Genomic DNA, 15,793 nt, shown 5'->3' with positions numbered 1-15,793 from the left:
TACTAATATATAGCTTTTTGATATGAAAAAATCTCTATATATATAGATCTTTATATATATTAGTATATAAAAATGAATACGGTTTTTAATTGGTTAGAATTGCCGATCATTATCAATAGATGTTTAAAATCGATTATGGGTTAGTAAAAGTTTTGCATTTTAAAAATCGAAATATCAACAATTCCGAATTCCAAGAGTTCAGTAAGATTTTTTTGGTTTTTGCTTGCTGGTTGGCAGTAAAGTCGGTTCAATTTGAAAAGCAGAAGAACCATAATACATATATATATAGTTACAGTTGGGGTTTTCCATTTTAAATATATGTTGCATGTACTTAGAATATCTACGAGTATATAGGAATTGTATATTGTATAAACTTTTTGCCCAAATTGACTTGCAATTGCCATTGGATATATTGTTTGTATAAATTGTTTATGAAATAAGAAGAAAACCAAATGATTTATGTATAAGAAAATGATAATATTTCAAATTGTATTCCATTTTTATTTAGGCGTCAGATTAGTTTCGTATTGTTCATTTAAACCATAATAGATATATATATTTACATAAACAAGTAGTATGGGAAAATTATAAATATGATAATAGGATATATCTATCTTTTATAATAAGTATGTGTGTATGTATGTGTGTATAGGTGTTTAGTGTGTTACTAAAAGTAAATTCGAGATTTTTAAATGTTTTATAATAATTTTTGCAAACGAAATTAAACTGTGTCTAACGATCTTCACTTTCATTTTTGCGGTGTAGAAATGCCATTTCATTACGGCTGTCGATTAGTTCAATATTATATATAGATATACATATATTCTATTGTATTGTATATATATAGATATTATAGATTTATCATATGTATAGTTAGTTTCTCTTTCTTCTTCGACAAGTTTTCAGTTTCAAACCAAAACTCTTTATAAATCTTTGCCTTCCGACAACTGCAATCGAGCAGCTGTTATTGGCTCTTTACGCCTCATTCGATTATTATTTTTATTTGGTTAATATTAATAAATAAATGTTTAAGCTTATTCAATTTAGTATAAGGTAGATTGGGGGATTAGAGTGGGACCATCAATTTAATGTATTTTTGGAGCACTGCGATCATTAATCTTCTGATTACGTTTCAAGGGGGCTCCGCGTTTTATTTGATCCATCAGCGACTCATGACAAATACGAGGATCCGGCTAAAAAATGTAAAAGAAAAACATTAATTATAATATATTCCTTTTAATTTTATACCTATTTATAGGAAGAGGATTATTTTTTGTAAGTAAAGCGTCTGGTATAATATTATTCTTCTTAGCTTGGGATTAAGATGATTTAACCTGTCCAAGAAACTGAATTATCACCAATTTATGTTAATATATTTTATAAACACTTTTTTACTCTTTAAAGTTTACCACTAGAAATGTACAATGAACTCAAAGTATGCTTTACTTTGAACAAAAATATATCAGATTTCGTTAAAAAAAAAAAATAGATCGTCTCCTAAGGCTATAGGACAATAATTTGGTAAAGTGAAACTAACAATAATAATAAATAAAAAACTTTTCTTACTTTTGGGTGGAGAACTTTAAAAACAGCTTTCGTGCCAAGAAAAAATTTCTTCAATCTTTAATTGGTTCTTAATTCAATTCAAACCACAATTCTAATAATTCCATTATCAATTGGATAATATAATCATGTTAATATAATTATTTAAAGAGGGTCCAAATAGGCTTCCAACAAAGAAGACCACTTTAAAGCTGCGTTGGAAATTTAAAGCTGGATTTTTTGAGTTTAAAAAAATTATATAAAAGCTAATGTTCCTAACCACTTTTCATGGTTTTAAAATATTTTGTCGATTCAGGTAGTTAGGGATCCGTAGAACAAAAAAGTGTACTTCGTTTTTTCTCATTTAGTTAACTAAAAATCAAATCAATTTATGTTGGTTCATATTCAAACAGTTCAACGAAAAGAGCTAAAGAGAGATCTGAATCTCAAGTGAGTTTACCATATTTGTATATTTATAGCACTTAGTTACTTCAAGAGATTAATGTTGAACCCGAAAAAAAATATAAATCGTATCCCAAGCTTTGATTATGTAGTAACTGTTCCTATTTTAATTATCAAGATATCCTCTAAATGTCGTTTTAGATTCCTCAGTGCAAAAAGTTAAATTTAGTTTAGATTAGTTTGAGCATTCCATCAGCAGTTAGAAGTAAAAAAGAGGATATTAAATGCCAGCTTGGCCTAGTATTTTTTGCGGTTTTTTACAGAAAAGCAATTAGAAACGGAGATCGAAGAAACGATCAGAACCAAAGTAAAACAAAAACGAACAAATAAACATTCTAAAGCAAAAAAATACCTTAACACTGTTCATCACAAGTGCTGATGGTGTTGGTGGTTGGTGGTGTAGAGGTGTTTGTGGGATAGGTGGGTGGTCTACGATATTGTGCACTGGGACGCGATAGTTTTTGTGGATTTTGATAAATCTAACACACATAGTATAATATATATTGTATAATACATACAATTTATAGAGAGAATGAGAGAGATATGTATGTATATCCTTTTTGTTTATTTACTTACCAAGGCCTTACTATTGATGAGATTACGTACGGCAAATGCACGTCCAGACATGCCTTGCTTGGCCAATTTAGCATTGAGATTCTCAAGGAATTCAGCCTTTGTTTTGGCCCTTATACTGCCAGTCTTTTCAATATTTGTGCTATTTGTGGCATAGTCTATGATTCGTAAGGCAGCAGCAGCATATAGGCAGATAGGCAGACGTGGTGCATAAAAGAACAAATAAATAAAGCAAAAATCATAAGTTTGATTCGATTTTGTAGGAATTTTTTGTTTTCATTTGTTTAAAAAGCAAATCAAAATGCAATTAAAAGAAATGCAAAAGAAAAAGATTAAAGAAAATTCAAAATATATAAATATGTAAGCTTATTATGTACAATATTTTTTGGTTTTTTATAATTTTCTTTTTTTCTATAAGTGCTAAATGGTTTTGTGATGATTGGAAAAGTTGATATGGGACAATGAGTTTGGCCCACCAGATTTTCGCCCATCTTAAAAGCAAAGGTTAAACCAAAGTTAAAATAAATAAAACGGCAACAACACAAGACCAATTGAAAGAAAGAAACAACAATAAGTAGCAACATGCGCTAACTAAGTTAAACTAAAAGAAAACTGAAAAAAATGGTAATCAATTCTTTGATTTTCTTGGGCTTTGCTCTTCACACAATCAGCAAGAAAAACATTAAGAAAAAAAAAGAAAACAAAATGATATAAGTATTGAAAATCAAAACACAGGGCAGGCACAGCTCAGCTCATTTTGCAATCGAATGGAAATCAAACAGGGCGCTCACTTGGATGATGGGCATGGACATTGTGGGTGTGGGCATGGACATTGTGATTGTTGTAGCCATTGCTATTGCCCCCAGCAACATCGCGATAATAATGCTGTTGTTGTTGTTGTTGAAGTTGTTGTTGTAGTTGCTGTTGTTGCTGCTGTTGATGATGATGGCTACCACGCGCGGTTGTGGCATAAATGCTAGCCAAAGAGGATCCAGTTACCGGTGAGCCACAAGTGGGCGAGGCCGAAGGCGAATGAAACTTGACGGCTGTTGTCTGTATAAATGGATTCGTTGAGACGAATATCTTTTGCTGCACACTGGAATGACGTGAGGGTATGGGCGGTTGCCGTTGTTGGTCCATCAAATGTTGCTGCTGTTGTGCAGCTCGCAGTTTCTGTTGCTGTTGCGGTAATGGCAATTGTGGACGCTGATTAGGATGTCCATTGCCATTGCCTATACCTTGTGGCTGTTGATATTGCTGCTGCTGCTGCTGTTGCTGCTGTTGTTGTAATCGTTGCTGTTGTATGATATTCTTTGGCAATGTTGCTGTCGATCCAGACCCAGAGGCAGCATAGGCGCTCATCATATGTGAAGCATTCTGTCCAGCATGGGCAGCACGTGGCATTTTCTTGGGCATAGTGGCCGAAGAGCCAGCCGAATAAATGGGCGGTGGTGGTGGATCTTCTAGAGGTGGTGGGCAAGTATAATGTTGTTGTTGCTGCTGCTGCTGTTGTTGTTGTTGTTGATGGGGATGTTGCTGTGGGGCCTGTCGCAGGCTTGAGACTTGGGCAGCTGCTGAATTTTTATTAAATGTACTTGAATAATTGCCAAAATCTTTGATTGCAGATTGTGGAGCTTGTGGTGGCTGATAATGCGAATTGGCTGCTGCCGTGGCTGCTGTTGTCGATGAATTTGAGTTTGAATTGTTTGAGAATGAAGTGACTTTAGAGAGCAACGATGATGTGGATGATGAGAGTGGAAAGTGTGGCAAAGCATTGAATGAAGTAGTTGGAGTTAGAATAGATGTTGATGATAATGATGATGATGTTGCTGCTGCTTGTTGTTGTTGTTGTTGTTGTTGTTGCTGATGTGTTGCTGTTATTGATGACGATGATGTGGTGCCAAAACTAGCGTAAATTCTATGAGATTGTTGTTCAGATTTACCGTCAAAGTGTTGCTGCTGTGGCAAATGCGACATTCCGCCACTGCGCATATAAATTGAATCGCCCACAACTCCTCCAGATTGCTGCTGCTGCTGTTGGTGTTGTTGTTGCTGCTGCTGGTGGTTACCATAGATTCCTCCTCCACCATCAGTAGTATGTTGCTTATTACTGTTGAGTCGTGCATTGAGCTGTGCAATTAGATTCGGATTTGCCTTGGGCTGTGTCGGTGGCAGTGGGTGAGCCGCTGCTGCTGCCGCATGTCCATTTGGACTTGGACTGCTAGTGCGAAAACTGGACATGCTATTGACCAGTTTGGGTTGAGCATAAATGCCGCCGCCATTGTTGCCTCCCGAGGCGGGTGATGATGTGCGGAACGACTGTGTCGAGTGCAAATGTGTGCAGCATGAGAAATGGAGAGAGAGAGATGGAAAAAAAAACAAAGTATAAAGCATAAATTAAACAAATTTGGTTTTAGTTTCCAATGTTTTGGTTTTTACCATGGACAAAAGCTAAATGTTAATGCACTAAACTAAGCTAAATGACATTACAAACTAGTCCTGTATATGGATAATGGGGTGGACTTAAGCTAAATTCTTTTTTTTTCATTATCTAGACATGTTAAATAAGTTATATGCATATGATTGGTCCTTTGAAGTTTGGTTTGGACTAGTCTTGGTTGGTTAGTTAGTAGTAGTAGTAGTAGTAAAGCGCAAACCACATAGATGATTTACTGTCTGCTGGTCACTTACAGGTGCATCTGCCTGTGGTGGGGCATGATAGGGCGGCGGTGTAGGCGACAAAGGTTGCTGATGATTATGATGCGGAGGCGGATGCAATTGCGTTTGCTGCTGTTGTCCGTTGTATGGCTTTTGACCTTGATTCACAGCCTCTGCATAGGCATGCAGCTCCATATAGGAATTATAGTAAGCTTCATAGTCGGTGGTTTCATCGTTTGACGGGGAAAAGTTGTGCAGGGACTATGGGTGTGTATGTGTTTGTGTGTGGGTGTGTCAATAGATTGAACAAGTGTGTGCACGAGTGTATTGGTGTTGGATAAAGCAAAGCAAAATGCAAAAAGTGAAATGAAAAGAAAATAATAAGTTACAAAGATAAAAGAAAAGGAATAAAAACAAAAATCATAGATAAAGCTATATTGCTTACAAAAAGGTTAAAAGTTTATCCAAGAAAATTGCTTCATTTAATTTCTTTTCAAAATTGTATACCCTTACAAAGGTTTTAATGAAATTGAATACCTGCTTTTTGGTACTAGTTTTAGTTTAACTATTTGGATGAAGCTCTGTATTTATTTTAGCTTTAATGTAGTTAAAATATTGAGCCAAGTAGATCGGACAACTATTAATATTACCAGGTTTCCATAAAATGAAGGACTAAATAACTTAATTTTTTACTTTGTTCGCGCTTTTCTATTCAAGATTTACTAATAATAATAATCAACTTAATAAACTTAATAAAATTGGAGGTATCTTAGGCGACTTTGGAGTATTAGCTGTAAGAAAAGCAGTGGAAGGCAATGGCGACGCTTTGCCGCTTTGTCATCATCGGAGCAAGGAGAGCAAATCTATTTACAGAATTCTTAGTTAGTGTTCATCGATCTTCCCAATCTCAAAAGAGCTGTCATCAAAAAAATAGAGTGATCGTTAAGGATATAATCGTCGACCATTTGTGGATTCTTTTTGCGTTCCAATTTCGATAAAGTGGATGCTTCCCTCTAGGAAATCTAGGATTATAAAATATGTACCCTCAAAACATTACAAAGGGAGTCATAAAATCTATTACATTTTAAACAGATTTCTAAATGTCCTCTTGAAAACATGACTGATAAACAATTTTTAAAAAGATATAATTTAAAAAAATTCTTCGACTCGGTATAGCATACTTATGGGTGCAAATTTCAAACACTTCACCCTACCCAAAGATGAAATTTTATGTCCATAGCAAAGTAGAAGTATCTCTTTGATTTTTTCTTAATTGCTTTTAAATTATACCTAATTTATTAATAGGTTAAAATAATGATGTTTTAATATTAGGTAAGTGCAGTTACTTTAATAAATTTAAGGACTTTTTTTTTTTAAAACTTGACATGATGGACAGATAGTAAGTACAGGTGCGACATCAGCACCTCTAATTAATATAAAACATCTATTGTAATTAAAACACTTTCATCACCTCAAAAATTTCAGCCTACATCAAAAGAATATTTCTTTTGAAACACCAGAAACATTTGAAAGGCACACGCCTAGATAAAGGTATAGTAGATGCCGGTTAAAAGGATACTGAAGGGACCGGCAATATTGTTTCGTTAAACCCGATATTCGTTATAACTGATTGTGCTTCCACATAATTTTGTATGAAGACAATCTAATAGATGGAATATCCTTGTAAATGGCATCATTATAGCAGGCATTTTTTGTATAAGGTGAGCAATCGCTATAATTTATTGATTCTATGCTAAATCTAAATTGCCAAAACTGACTAAAATGTTTATAAGGTGCAATAGATGTGCAAAATATAGAGTGAGATACTTTTGATCAATTTCTAAAAACCATTCTATGACTATAAAAAAGTAGAAATTCATATATATGATATAAAGGGTGATGATTTTCATCGTTGCAAGGGTATATAAACTTCGGCATGGCCGAATTTTTTCTATTAAATGAAGCAAATTTCGTGGCACTAAACTTTCAAATCAAATGCAAGCACAAGCCTATAAATTAAATGCCCAAGTCCAGAGACTAAGGCACACACCTGAATGAAAGGCTGTTGAGGTTGTTGCGGCTGCTGCGGATGATGTTGCTGCTGTTGTTGTTGTTGTTGCATGCGCCTCAAAGCCACTGGCGAAGCTGGCTGATGCCTCATGGCCGCCAATGCTCTTACAGTTTCCGATACTTTCAATGCTGAACTGGGCATACTTGTTGGTGGCGAAGGCAAAGCTAACGGTGGCATCATTGGCATTGGCGGTGTTATATTATGATGAGCATCCAACATAAATGCTGGTGGTGGCGGCAGATGCTCACTGGAGCTGCTTAGCTGTGCTTGTTGCTGATAGTGAAGATTTGTTGGTGGTGGCTAAAAGTTTGAGTTTTTGTTTTTTGTGTTGTTTTTAGGTGCAAATAAAAATAAAATGAAATCATAAAAAAACACAAAGCCATCTTAAGAACTAAGCTTATGTTAAAACTAAATTAGTTTGACTTAATTTGAAGTGAGTTTTTTTTGGTTAAGTGGCATTTTACTTACCCCCATGGTGGCATTGGGACTGGGTGTGACTGATGAACTGCGTCTAACTGGTGGCGGTGGTTTTGCCTGATTGATGGATGATCGTCGTGCTATGCGCGTTGAACCACCGCCCATTGCTCCTCCGCCTCCTCCTCCTGTGGATAATAATAAGAAATTATTAATGCCAGGAACTAAATAAATTACAAAAATTAATTATTCAGAGTTATTAATCACAGTAATGTACAAGAATATATTATACATATGTATAGGTGGCACACAAAACACAGGACACCATTTAAATACCAGTTAGTCGAAGAAACAGAGAGAGAGAAAGAGATACGAGAGATCATATGAGATTTGAGAATTTGATGCCCGAACCCAAAAAGCATTTATTTGAAGCATTTTATATTTTATGAAATTTCAGCATAGTGATTGTTTTTTTTTGATTGGTTTTAGCTAAGCAATTGCAGTTAGTTGCAGACACGTGCAGTTGTTTTTGTTGTTGCTAGTGTTGTTGGTGAATGAAATTTGTGATTCAATGAAGATATTAGAAACCAAAGCCAAGTTAAATTTTTATTTATTATTTTTTGTTTTTTTTTTGGAAAATTAACTAATGTGAATAAAACAGAATATAACGAAACAGAACAAAAGAAAAATATATATCGAAACGAACCCAACGAAGACGACAACGAGGCCGGCCTGGGCGTAATACACGGCTTGGCTTGGGATGGTATTGGTATTGGTGGAGTTGAAAGTGGCTGAGTTTGAGGTTGTGGCTGAGGTGGTCTGGCGGGCACAGCGGGGGCAAGAGCATTGACTGATGGAGATATTGATGATGATGATATTGATGTAGAAGATGATGATGATGATGATGGTGGTGGTGGTTCAGATGTTGTTGTGGGCGTCTTATGGTTAAATGTTGCTGTTATGTTTGGCATTCTATGATTTGGATTTGAGTTCAATAATGTTGTGGTTGATGGTATGGATGATGAGGATGTTATAACAACGGCTGCTTGATTAGTGACATTACAGTTTCTTGCTGTTGGGGGCGACTGTGGTGAGTGTGTTGTTGCTTGTTGCTGATGTTGTTGTAATAGTTGCTGTGGTAGTTGTTCTTGCTGCTGTTGCTGCTGCTTCTGTTGCAATTGCTGTTGAACTTTTAGCTTTTGCCGGCGTATTTTTGCATCTAAATCGGCTTTAAAATCCGATTTTCTTGGTATTAAAGGTTTATCACTTGTTGGAGGAGGAGTAGGACCATTGAAAATGCTAAGGCTGGTTGGTTTTGGTGGCAATGTGGTACGTTTCACCGTTGGTTCGTCTATTGTCCCTGGCTGTTGATCTTTAACCTTATCTTTACCTCTTTGCGGACTACTGCGTCCAAGTAACTGCAACTGCTGCTCACTGGATGCACGAAACGAGGAGAGTCGCTGCTTAGCGGGCGCCACAGTTGCTGTCGGCGGCTGCATGGATGGTTTTGTTGAATCTGGCGATGATTCTGGTGAACCGGCTAGATTCGTTGGCAATTGCTGCAATTCACGCATCTCGTGCATTTGCAATTGCGATTGTGGATCTTTTGTGCGTAAGACAACTATTTCGGAATTCTGTTTAACAAATTCCACATCCGGTGTGTTAGGGATTTGATGATCATAGATCACAACCACAGCGCTACCGCTATCACTGCAAGTATCCACATAGGCATGTCGCGGCTGACCCAGACACACGCTATCCGATGAGGCACACAACGATATGGTATCCGAGGCTCCCGCATAGCCCGTTCCGACGCTGCCATTGTTATATGGATGATCTTCGCGGGATAAATGGGCAAATGTGGGATTCTCATAGCCAGCGGTCAGCGAACTCGTCTCGCTCACATAGCAACGACTCAGCTCCGAATCGCTGGCATCGTGTTGCTCACGATGATCATGATGTTGCTGGAGATGTTCATCGGAATTGGTATCGGATATATCGGTGCCACAGCCGCTGGAATTTGTTTGATTGCTAATGGCGCAGAGATCAATGTTGCTGGTGGCCAATATGTTGTTGTTATCACTGCTGCTCAGACTGCCATTGTTGTTACTATTGTTGTTGTTGTTACTGTTGCTGCTGGCGCTGTTGTTGTGCTTGCCCTTGCCCTCATCGATCTCACGTTGAAACGAGTCTAATTCGCCAATTAAATTATTTAGTGCTTGTATTGAATCTTCGAAAGATTTGTCTATTAAAATTATTATTTGGTGTTCATTTTGTAGTTGTTGTTGTTGTTGTGCAGTGTGTGTGGATATAGTTTACAGATGATATAGATTTGGATTTTTTTTTTTTGGTTTTTATACAAAATTAGAAATTGTGAAAATGAAATCAAATAATTGGTTTTGTGTGTGTGTGTGTGTAGTTTTGTTTCGTTGAAATCGAGGGGGAATATATAAAAAAAAAGTAAAACAAAGAAAATAAATGGGTTAAAAGTATTCACGAAATAAAATTAGGGAACACATAAATCGGGGCAAATGGTTTGATTTCGGGTTTTGGGGATTCAATTCGAAAATTATATTCAACAAATTGTTTTAGCTGGAAATTGGATCTCAATATTTGTATGTATACATATATATGATACATATGGAATATAGTATGTTTTTTTGTGCTCTGTTGGTGCTTAGGTGGGAATTAAATGTTTCTAGAATTACTTATTCGATATATGTGGAATATGCAACCGTAAAAAGATAACGGTTATTAATTGAATTATGTACTATATAGAAATTGAATTGTAATCTATATATTTTTGAATTAAAATCTGCTTTAAGAATGGGAAGTATATTTTTGTACACTTTAAAGATTGCGTCATAATTAAAATATTTCGCCTTTCTACTACTTCATCACCGGCTACAAAATTTCTATGGGTGATCCTTGCTAAATATTTCTTTATTTAGTAGCCCCGTCGTGGTTATGCGAAGAGAGATATAAGATAATTTTCTTCTTACAAAGTAAATGCCTCCTTTGGTGACTATAACCTATTTGACGTCTGATTTCTTCAATCCTATAAAAAGAAAAACAATTCCGTAACTTTTTATAGTATACTTTTAGGTTCATATGATGGGCAAAAACCGAGTTCGTATTCGGAATCAGCGTGGCCGAAATAGGTAAGGCCACTTCTCCAATTAAAGTCACCAAAAATGATGTCGGCATGTGCTATTAACTCTTTTTGGCTTGGCTTTTAACAAGTTTTTTGTTAATAATTTATTCACAAACTTTTCAATACAAAAATATCTAAAATTTTAGGTCGGCAAGAGTGGAAACATGCCTCGGTTTAACAAGATTAACGTACAGAGATTCTTTTATAGTGGAAAAGTTTTAGAATCAAGGGCAAATAGCCAATTGAAAACAGCTTTCTAACTGTTTCATTTCAATATGAAAGCGAACAATAACGATATCATTCTAACTAGTAGATACTAGTAGATTACTTAGATAGTAATCGATTTTAGATTATCAGAATCTAAGTGTGCCTTAGTCTATTTCACAGTTTGAAAATTGGCACACTGCCTTAAAAGTGATACTTTTCACTTGCACCCGATTTATGAGCCAAGGAAAGACCTTTCAAATCATAGTACTACTTCTATTTCGACAACTGTATTTAGTTTATATTTATAAACATAACAATTAAATATTATTCTTTTTTAAAAAAGTGGCAGATCATTTAAAATATATTTGAGATAAATATTTTTTTTAGATATTCCACATATATCAAGAATTCTAGAATTTTCGACATAATGAAAGTTTTCAAACTTACCCATTTCCTGTTGTTCGGCTGCTCGCATCTCCTCGGAACGTCTACCGCCATTGGGGGCCACCGAACCGGCAATAGGGCCAACAGGCAGAGGTGGCGATGTTGCCGCTGCCGCTGCTTTTTCAAACATTGAAGCCTTTTGCAAGACGGAGGCACGCGATCTTTCGTCAGTCTCTGTGGTTGCCGTTTCCCCTCCGTCGACTGATCCAGCCGATTGCTCGGTGATCTTTAGAATCTCACTGGTGGGCGGTGTCGGGGAATTCACCTGATAGACAAAACCCAGGCCCGTGCTACTGGCAGCCGAGGGTGTACCTGCAGCAGTGGATGTGGGTGATTGAGTTAACAGTGGGGAATAGTGATTCTGTGGCGTTGAGCTGCCACTGGACGGTGTTGTGGTGGTGGTAGTGTTGCTATTGGTGGCATTATGATGACCCATAAGCGAAGCAGCCACAGCAGAGTCGATCGAAGGATGCGAATTCGAGGACACCGACGAGGATATGGAATGGGAGCGTGTGCTGGCTAATTGTAATGATGGATTGTGTTGGTTGTGGTGTTGGTGATTGTGGTGGTGCTGCTGCTGTTGGTGGTGCAATTGGCCCGATGATGAATCATTGGAATGCTGCGAGCCTATAGAATCTATGGAACTCTGTTGCTGCAGAGGCGGTGGCGATGGCTTTGCTGCTGGTTGTTGTTGTTGCTGCTGCTGCTGTTGCTGTTGTTGTTGTTGGTTCGTTAGTTTTAAAGCTGCCATGTTGGCCAACTCGGACATGTTAACATAAGTGGGCGGTACCGTCTGCTGCTGCTGTTGTTGTGATTGCTGCTGCTGCTGTTGTGATTGTTGCTGCTGCTGCTGCTGTGCATGATGGGCTGCGGACAGCTCTGTGTTGATTGAATTTAGCATTGTGGAGCAAAGCATGCGTTGATGTAAAGCATTGATGAAAGGTATAATGGTTGGCAGACGAGTATGAGGAGGAAAGAGTGTCACAACATGTTTATTAGTAAGAGTCCAGAATTAGCCAAGCGTGCACATAAAACACAAAGACAAAGACATTGTGAATGGGATGGCATAGGTAAGGGATGTGGGATTTGGATATTGGATGGACTTACCTTTAGTGATATGAGCTGGTATGGGCGAGGGGCACTGACGTTGCAACAAGTTGCCACTACCCTGTCGATGATTACTCTGCGCAGACAGAGGACGTTCCAATGAGGAGCAGCGCTGCAACAGAGATTAAGATTAATTAGAAAACATTGAATCAATCATTTAGAAAGCATTGAATTTCCTCTGATGCAAGATGAAGGTGATGAAAAATCATTAACTAGCAGGCTAGGAGACTAGGATTGAGCGCATGCAAATGAGCGCGTAGTTGTATTGACTTTTAAGGACACATTTGGGTCACATTTGCTTACTTACCACATGGGCGGGCTTCTAGAATGTTTGATTTTCATTCAAATGACAAAAAACAGCAGCTTAATAACAAGTTAATAGCTATTTTCTATATCTGTTATGCAATAGAAGTGATTTCCAACGACTATAGCATACTTTAGAGGGCATAAATTTCGAATCTTCAGCTTTTTTCACTTCTATTTATATCAGATATAACCCATTGCTTAAATTTATTTGGTCTGTTATGAATAGAAGTGATTTCCAAAAACTATAGCATACTTTAGGGCGTATAGATTTCAAATTTTCAGTTATGTTCACTTCTATTTATATCAGATATTACCCATTGACTTAATTTTTGTTCAGTTTAAACTTTAATCCATTTAATACTTACAACAGGCAAAGGAGGCCGACTTAGAGTTGCAGCTGGAGACTTCTGAGTTGCTGGTGTATTTTGACCAGATCCATTGCCACCATTTCCATTATTACCATTACTACCACCATTGGTAGCCACCATATTACCACTACCGCTCGATTCATGTATGGTCTCTGGATTTTGAAATGTATAGACAGTCAATGGCGGACGTTGATGTCCCTTCTCATAGGCCGTGGAAATGGTATGTGGACGATCTGCTGTGGGTGGTAGAGTGTCCACAACGTCCTGGGAATGTGGTGGCCAAGTGGAAACGGCATGTGTCTGATTAGTTGAAGTCGAGGCCTAAGGAAAATATAATTCAAAATCTTCTATAAGTAAACGTTTTACAGAATTATCTTAAATATTGCTTATGTATGATTAAAGGACACAAGGACAAAAAGAATATATGACAATTAAAGAAAAGTAAGAAAGAAAAAGTAAACGGAAAACAAATGAAAACCTGTGTTGTTAGAGCTGGCGATGAGCAAAAGCCACTATCACTGGATTCACCAGGTTTCAAGCGAATTGCGGGCGTTACAAACTAAAAACATAAAAATACACAAAATATATATATTCATAAACATCGATATGAGAAAACCAATATGTATAAGTAACAAAAAAAAAAAAAATGGACAACAATTTAAATCGCTGTGATATGTAGTTGAGATTTCGCACCTGCGACAGAGAGCGTTGATAGTGATGATGACCAGGTGAATTGCTTGAACCGCTGCTATTCATACTGCTAATGGAGCAAACGGAACTTTTACGTGAACCCAAGGAATTGGAGCAACCGCCACCCTGGGAACCCGAACCACCGCCTGGTGATTCTGGATATAGATTAATGCTGGCCTTGGCATCATGTATAAGCTCCTCGGAGGCCTGCGGCAGAACATTCGGCTCCTTGGTTACCAATGCAATAGATTGCATGGCTTCCTGTAAAACAATAGAAATAATGTTTAAGTAATTGTTAGATTTTAGTAGCTCTCTCTCTCACCTGTAGATGACCCAATTCGGACATAACTTCACATTCTTCGTGGACCACCGGCTGCAACATATGCACAAAACTGCAATAACGTAAACGCTCCTCCACCATGGCCGAACGAAGTGACTTCTTTTCAACCTCCTCGAGTTCGGCTCGCCGCAATGTCACATCTTGCATGTGAGAGTCCATCAGAGATTGTAGGCCATCGGTTTGACCCTTGCGAGCCTTCTTTTGCAGACGCAATGTATCGCTGGAACGTTTTTTGAGCTCACTGCGGCAACGTTTATACTCTTTGGCATGATCCTTATCGATGGTGGCCACTGTACGTTTCCAATCTTCAATTTTATCCTGCAACGGTTGTACCAAACAGTCCATAATGGCGCTAGTGAAGGTCTTTAAACGTGTCTCGACCGCCTTGTGACGCAGACAGACGCGCGTCAGGGCTGTGCCAATTTCCTTTGATGCACCTGCAAAGAGGAACAAAAAAAAAACACCAAGACACGACAAATTGAATTACTTAGTTTGGGAATGGGAATGAAAAAACAGAAATGGGAACCGACTGACTGACTCTGACTAACTGATGGGCGGAAATGTTTAGGCCATGGCACGATATGTTCAATTTGGAGGCACAAGATTGCATGTCGCACGATTTGGTTACGGATTTGACACTGCCAAACCTGGTAACCCGGTCTTCCCGTCTTCCCATCTGTCATCTGTCGTATCGTCTTCACTTAGTCTTAGTCGGTCTCTTGTCTATGTGTGCCCATTATGCCAGGAAAACTGGGCAAACTGTTTCTACATATCATCTCTTGCACACACACACACACAAACATTCACACAAACATGCACGATTATCTCTGACTGACTGACTGACTGCTGCTCCCCATCATTTACCTCAAAGTCAAAATGTAATTATCTGAAAATTATACTTACTATATATATAAAACTGATGCCTATCTGAGAAAATCCCAGTTAATTGAATGAAAATGTACTAGGACTATTATTGTCAACCCCCTTTAAGAAACTTCACATGGAAAGTAAAGCATGTGCAAATTATTAGGTTTCACCCCCATTCAAAAAAATAAAGGACAGAGGTAAGATAGAGAGAAAAAGAAAATCCAAAAAGGACAATTGACACTTGTGCTGCTGCTTGACCGAGCAGCTCGAGTCTCAAGTGAGGGGTGACTCTAGTTTGGCACAGGAGCCGTGTGCCAAGTAACCACTAAAACTAATGAAACCATTTAGTAAGTGCCAAAGTACACATTGAAACACACACCCAACAACTGCTGCTAAAGGGTGGCTAGAATTACGTGGTTATGCACTTAATGCAGTTAGGAATAGAACTGGATTTCCATAAAACTGGTCGGATCAATAAATGCTAATGTCATGGTTCATTATAATAGAAGCACAAAATTGATTCTAAACGCCAAGTAAAGAATACAATTTGATATGAATGATTGAAATGGTGGGTGAAAATCGCAAAATAG

General features: G+C 37.6%; 1 protein-coding gene across 22 annotated transcripts in view; it reads right to left on the bottom strand.

The window, feature by feature from the left end:
* Positions 1 to 456: 456 nt before the first annotated feature.
* Positions 457 to 15,793, bottom strand: part of LOC6640620 (protein MTSS 2) — a 52,109-nt gene continuing 36,772 nt past the window's right edge. Inside the window, exons 5-19 of one of the 22 annotated variants that reach the window (XM_023174801.2) lie at positions 14,319 to 14,773; positions 14,000 to 14,257; positions 13,785 to 13,865; positions 13,304 to 13,627; positions 12,940 to 12,954; positions 12,633 to 12,744; positions 11,529 to 12,404; positions 8,427 to 9,965; positions 7,775 to 7,908; positions 7,286 to 7,606; positions 5,269 to 5,496; positions 4,521 to 4,896; positions 3,369 to 4,151; positions 2,581 to 2,735; positions 457 to 1,193 (exon numbers count right to left, since the gene is read on the bottom strand). In XM_023174801.2, coding sequence (XP_023030569.1) covers positions 1,086 to 1,193; positions 2,581 to 2,735; positions 3,369 to 4,151; positions 4,521 to 4,896; positions 5,269 to 5,496; positions 7,286 to 7,606; positions 7,775 to 7,908; positions 8,427 to 9,965; positions 11,529 to 12,404; positions 12,633 to 12,744; positions 12,940 to 12,954; positions 13,304 to 13,627; positions 13,785 to 13,865; positions 14,000 to 14,257; positions 14,319 to 14,773 — 5,765 coding nt within the window. In that variant the 3' untranslated portion in view covers positions 457 to 1,085. Of the gene's footprint in view, positions 1,194 to 2,580; positions 2,736 to 3,368; positions 4,152 to 4,520; positions 4,897 to 5,268; positions 5,497 to 7,285; positions 7,607 to 7,774; positions 7,909 to 8,426; positions 9,966 to 11,528; positions 12,405 to 12,632; positions 12,745 to 12,939; positions 12,955 to 13,303; positions 13,628 to 13,784; positions 13,866 to 13,999; positions 14,258 to 14,318; positions 14,774 to 15,793 lie in introns of those variants that run through there. The other 21 variants (XM_047010201.1, XM_047010195.1, XM_047010199.1 and 18 more) reach the window with 21 other exon arrangements.

Source organism: Drosophila willistoni (genome assembly GCF_018902025.1).
Source record: "Drosophila willistoni isolate 14030-0811.24 chromosome 2L unlocalized genomic scaffold, UCI_dwil_1.1 Seg196, whole genome shotgun sequence".
NCBI classification, from domain to species: domain Eukaryota; kingdom Metazoa; phylum Arthropoda; class Insecta; order Diptera; family Drosophilidae; genus Drosophila; species Drosophila willistoni.
Note: the sequence above shows the minus strand (reverse complement) of the source record. Positions and strands in the feature narration are given on the sequence as shown.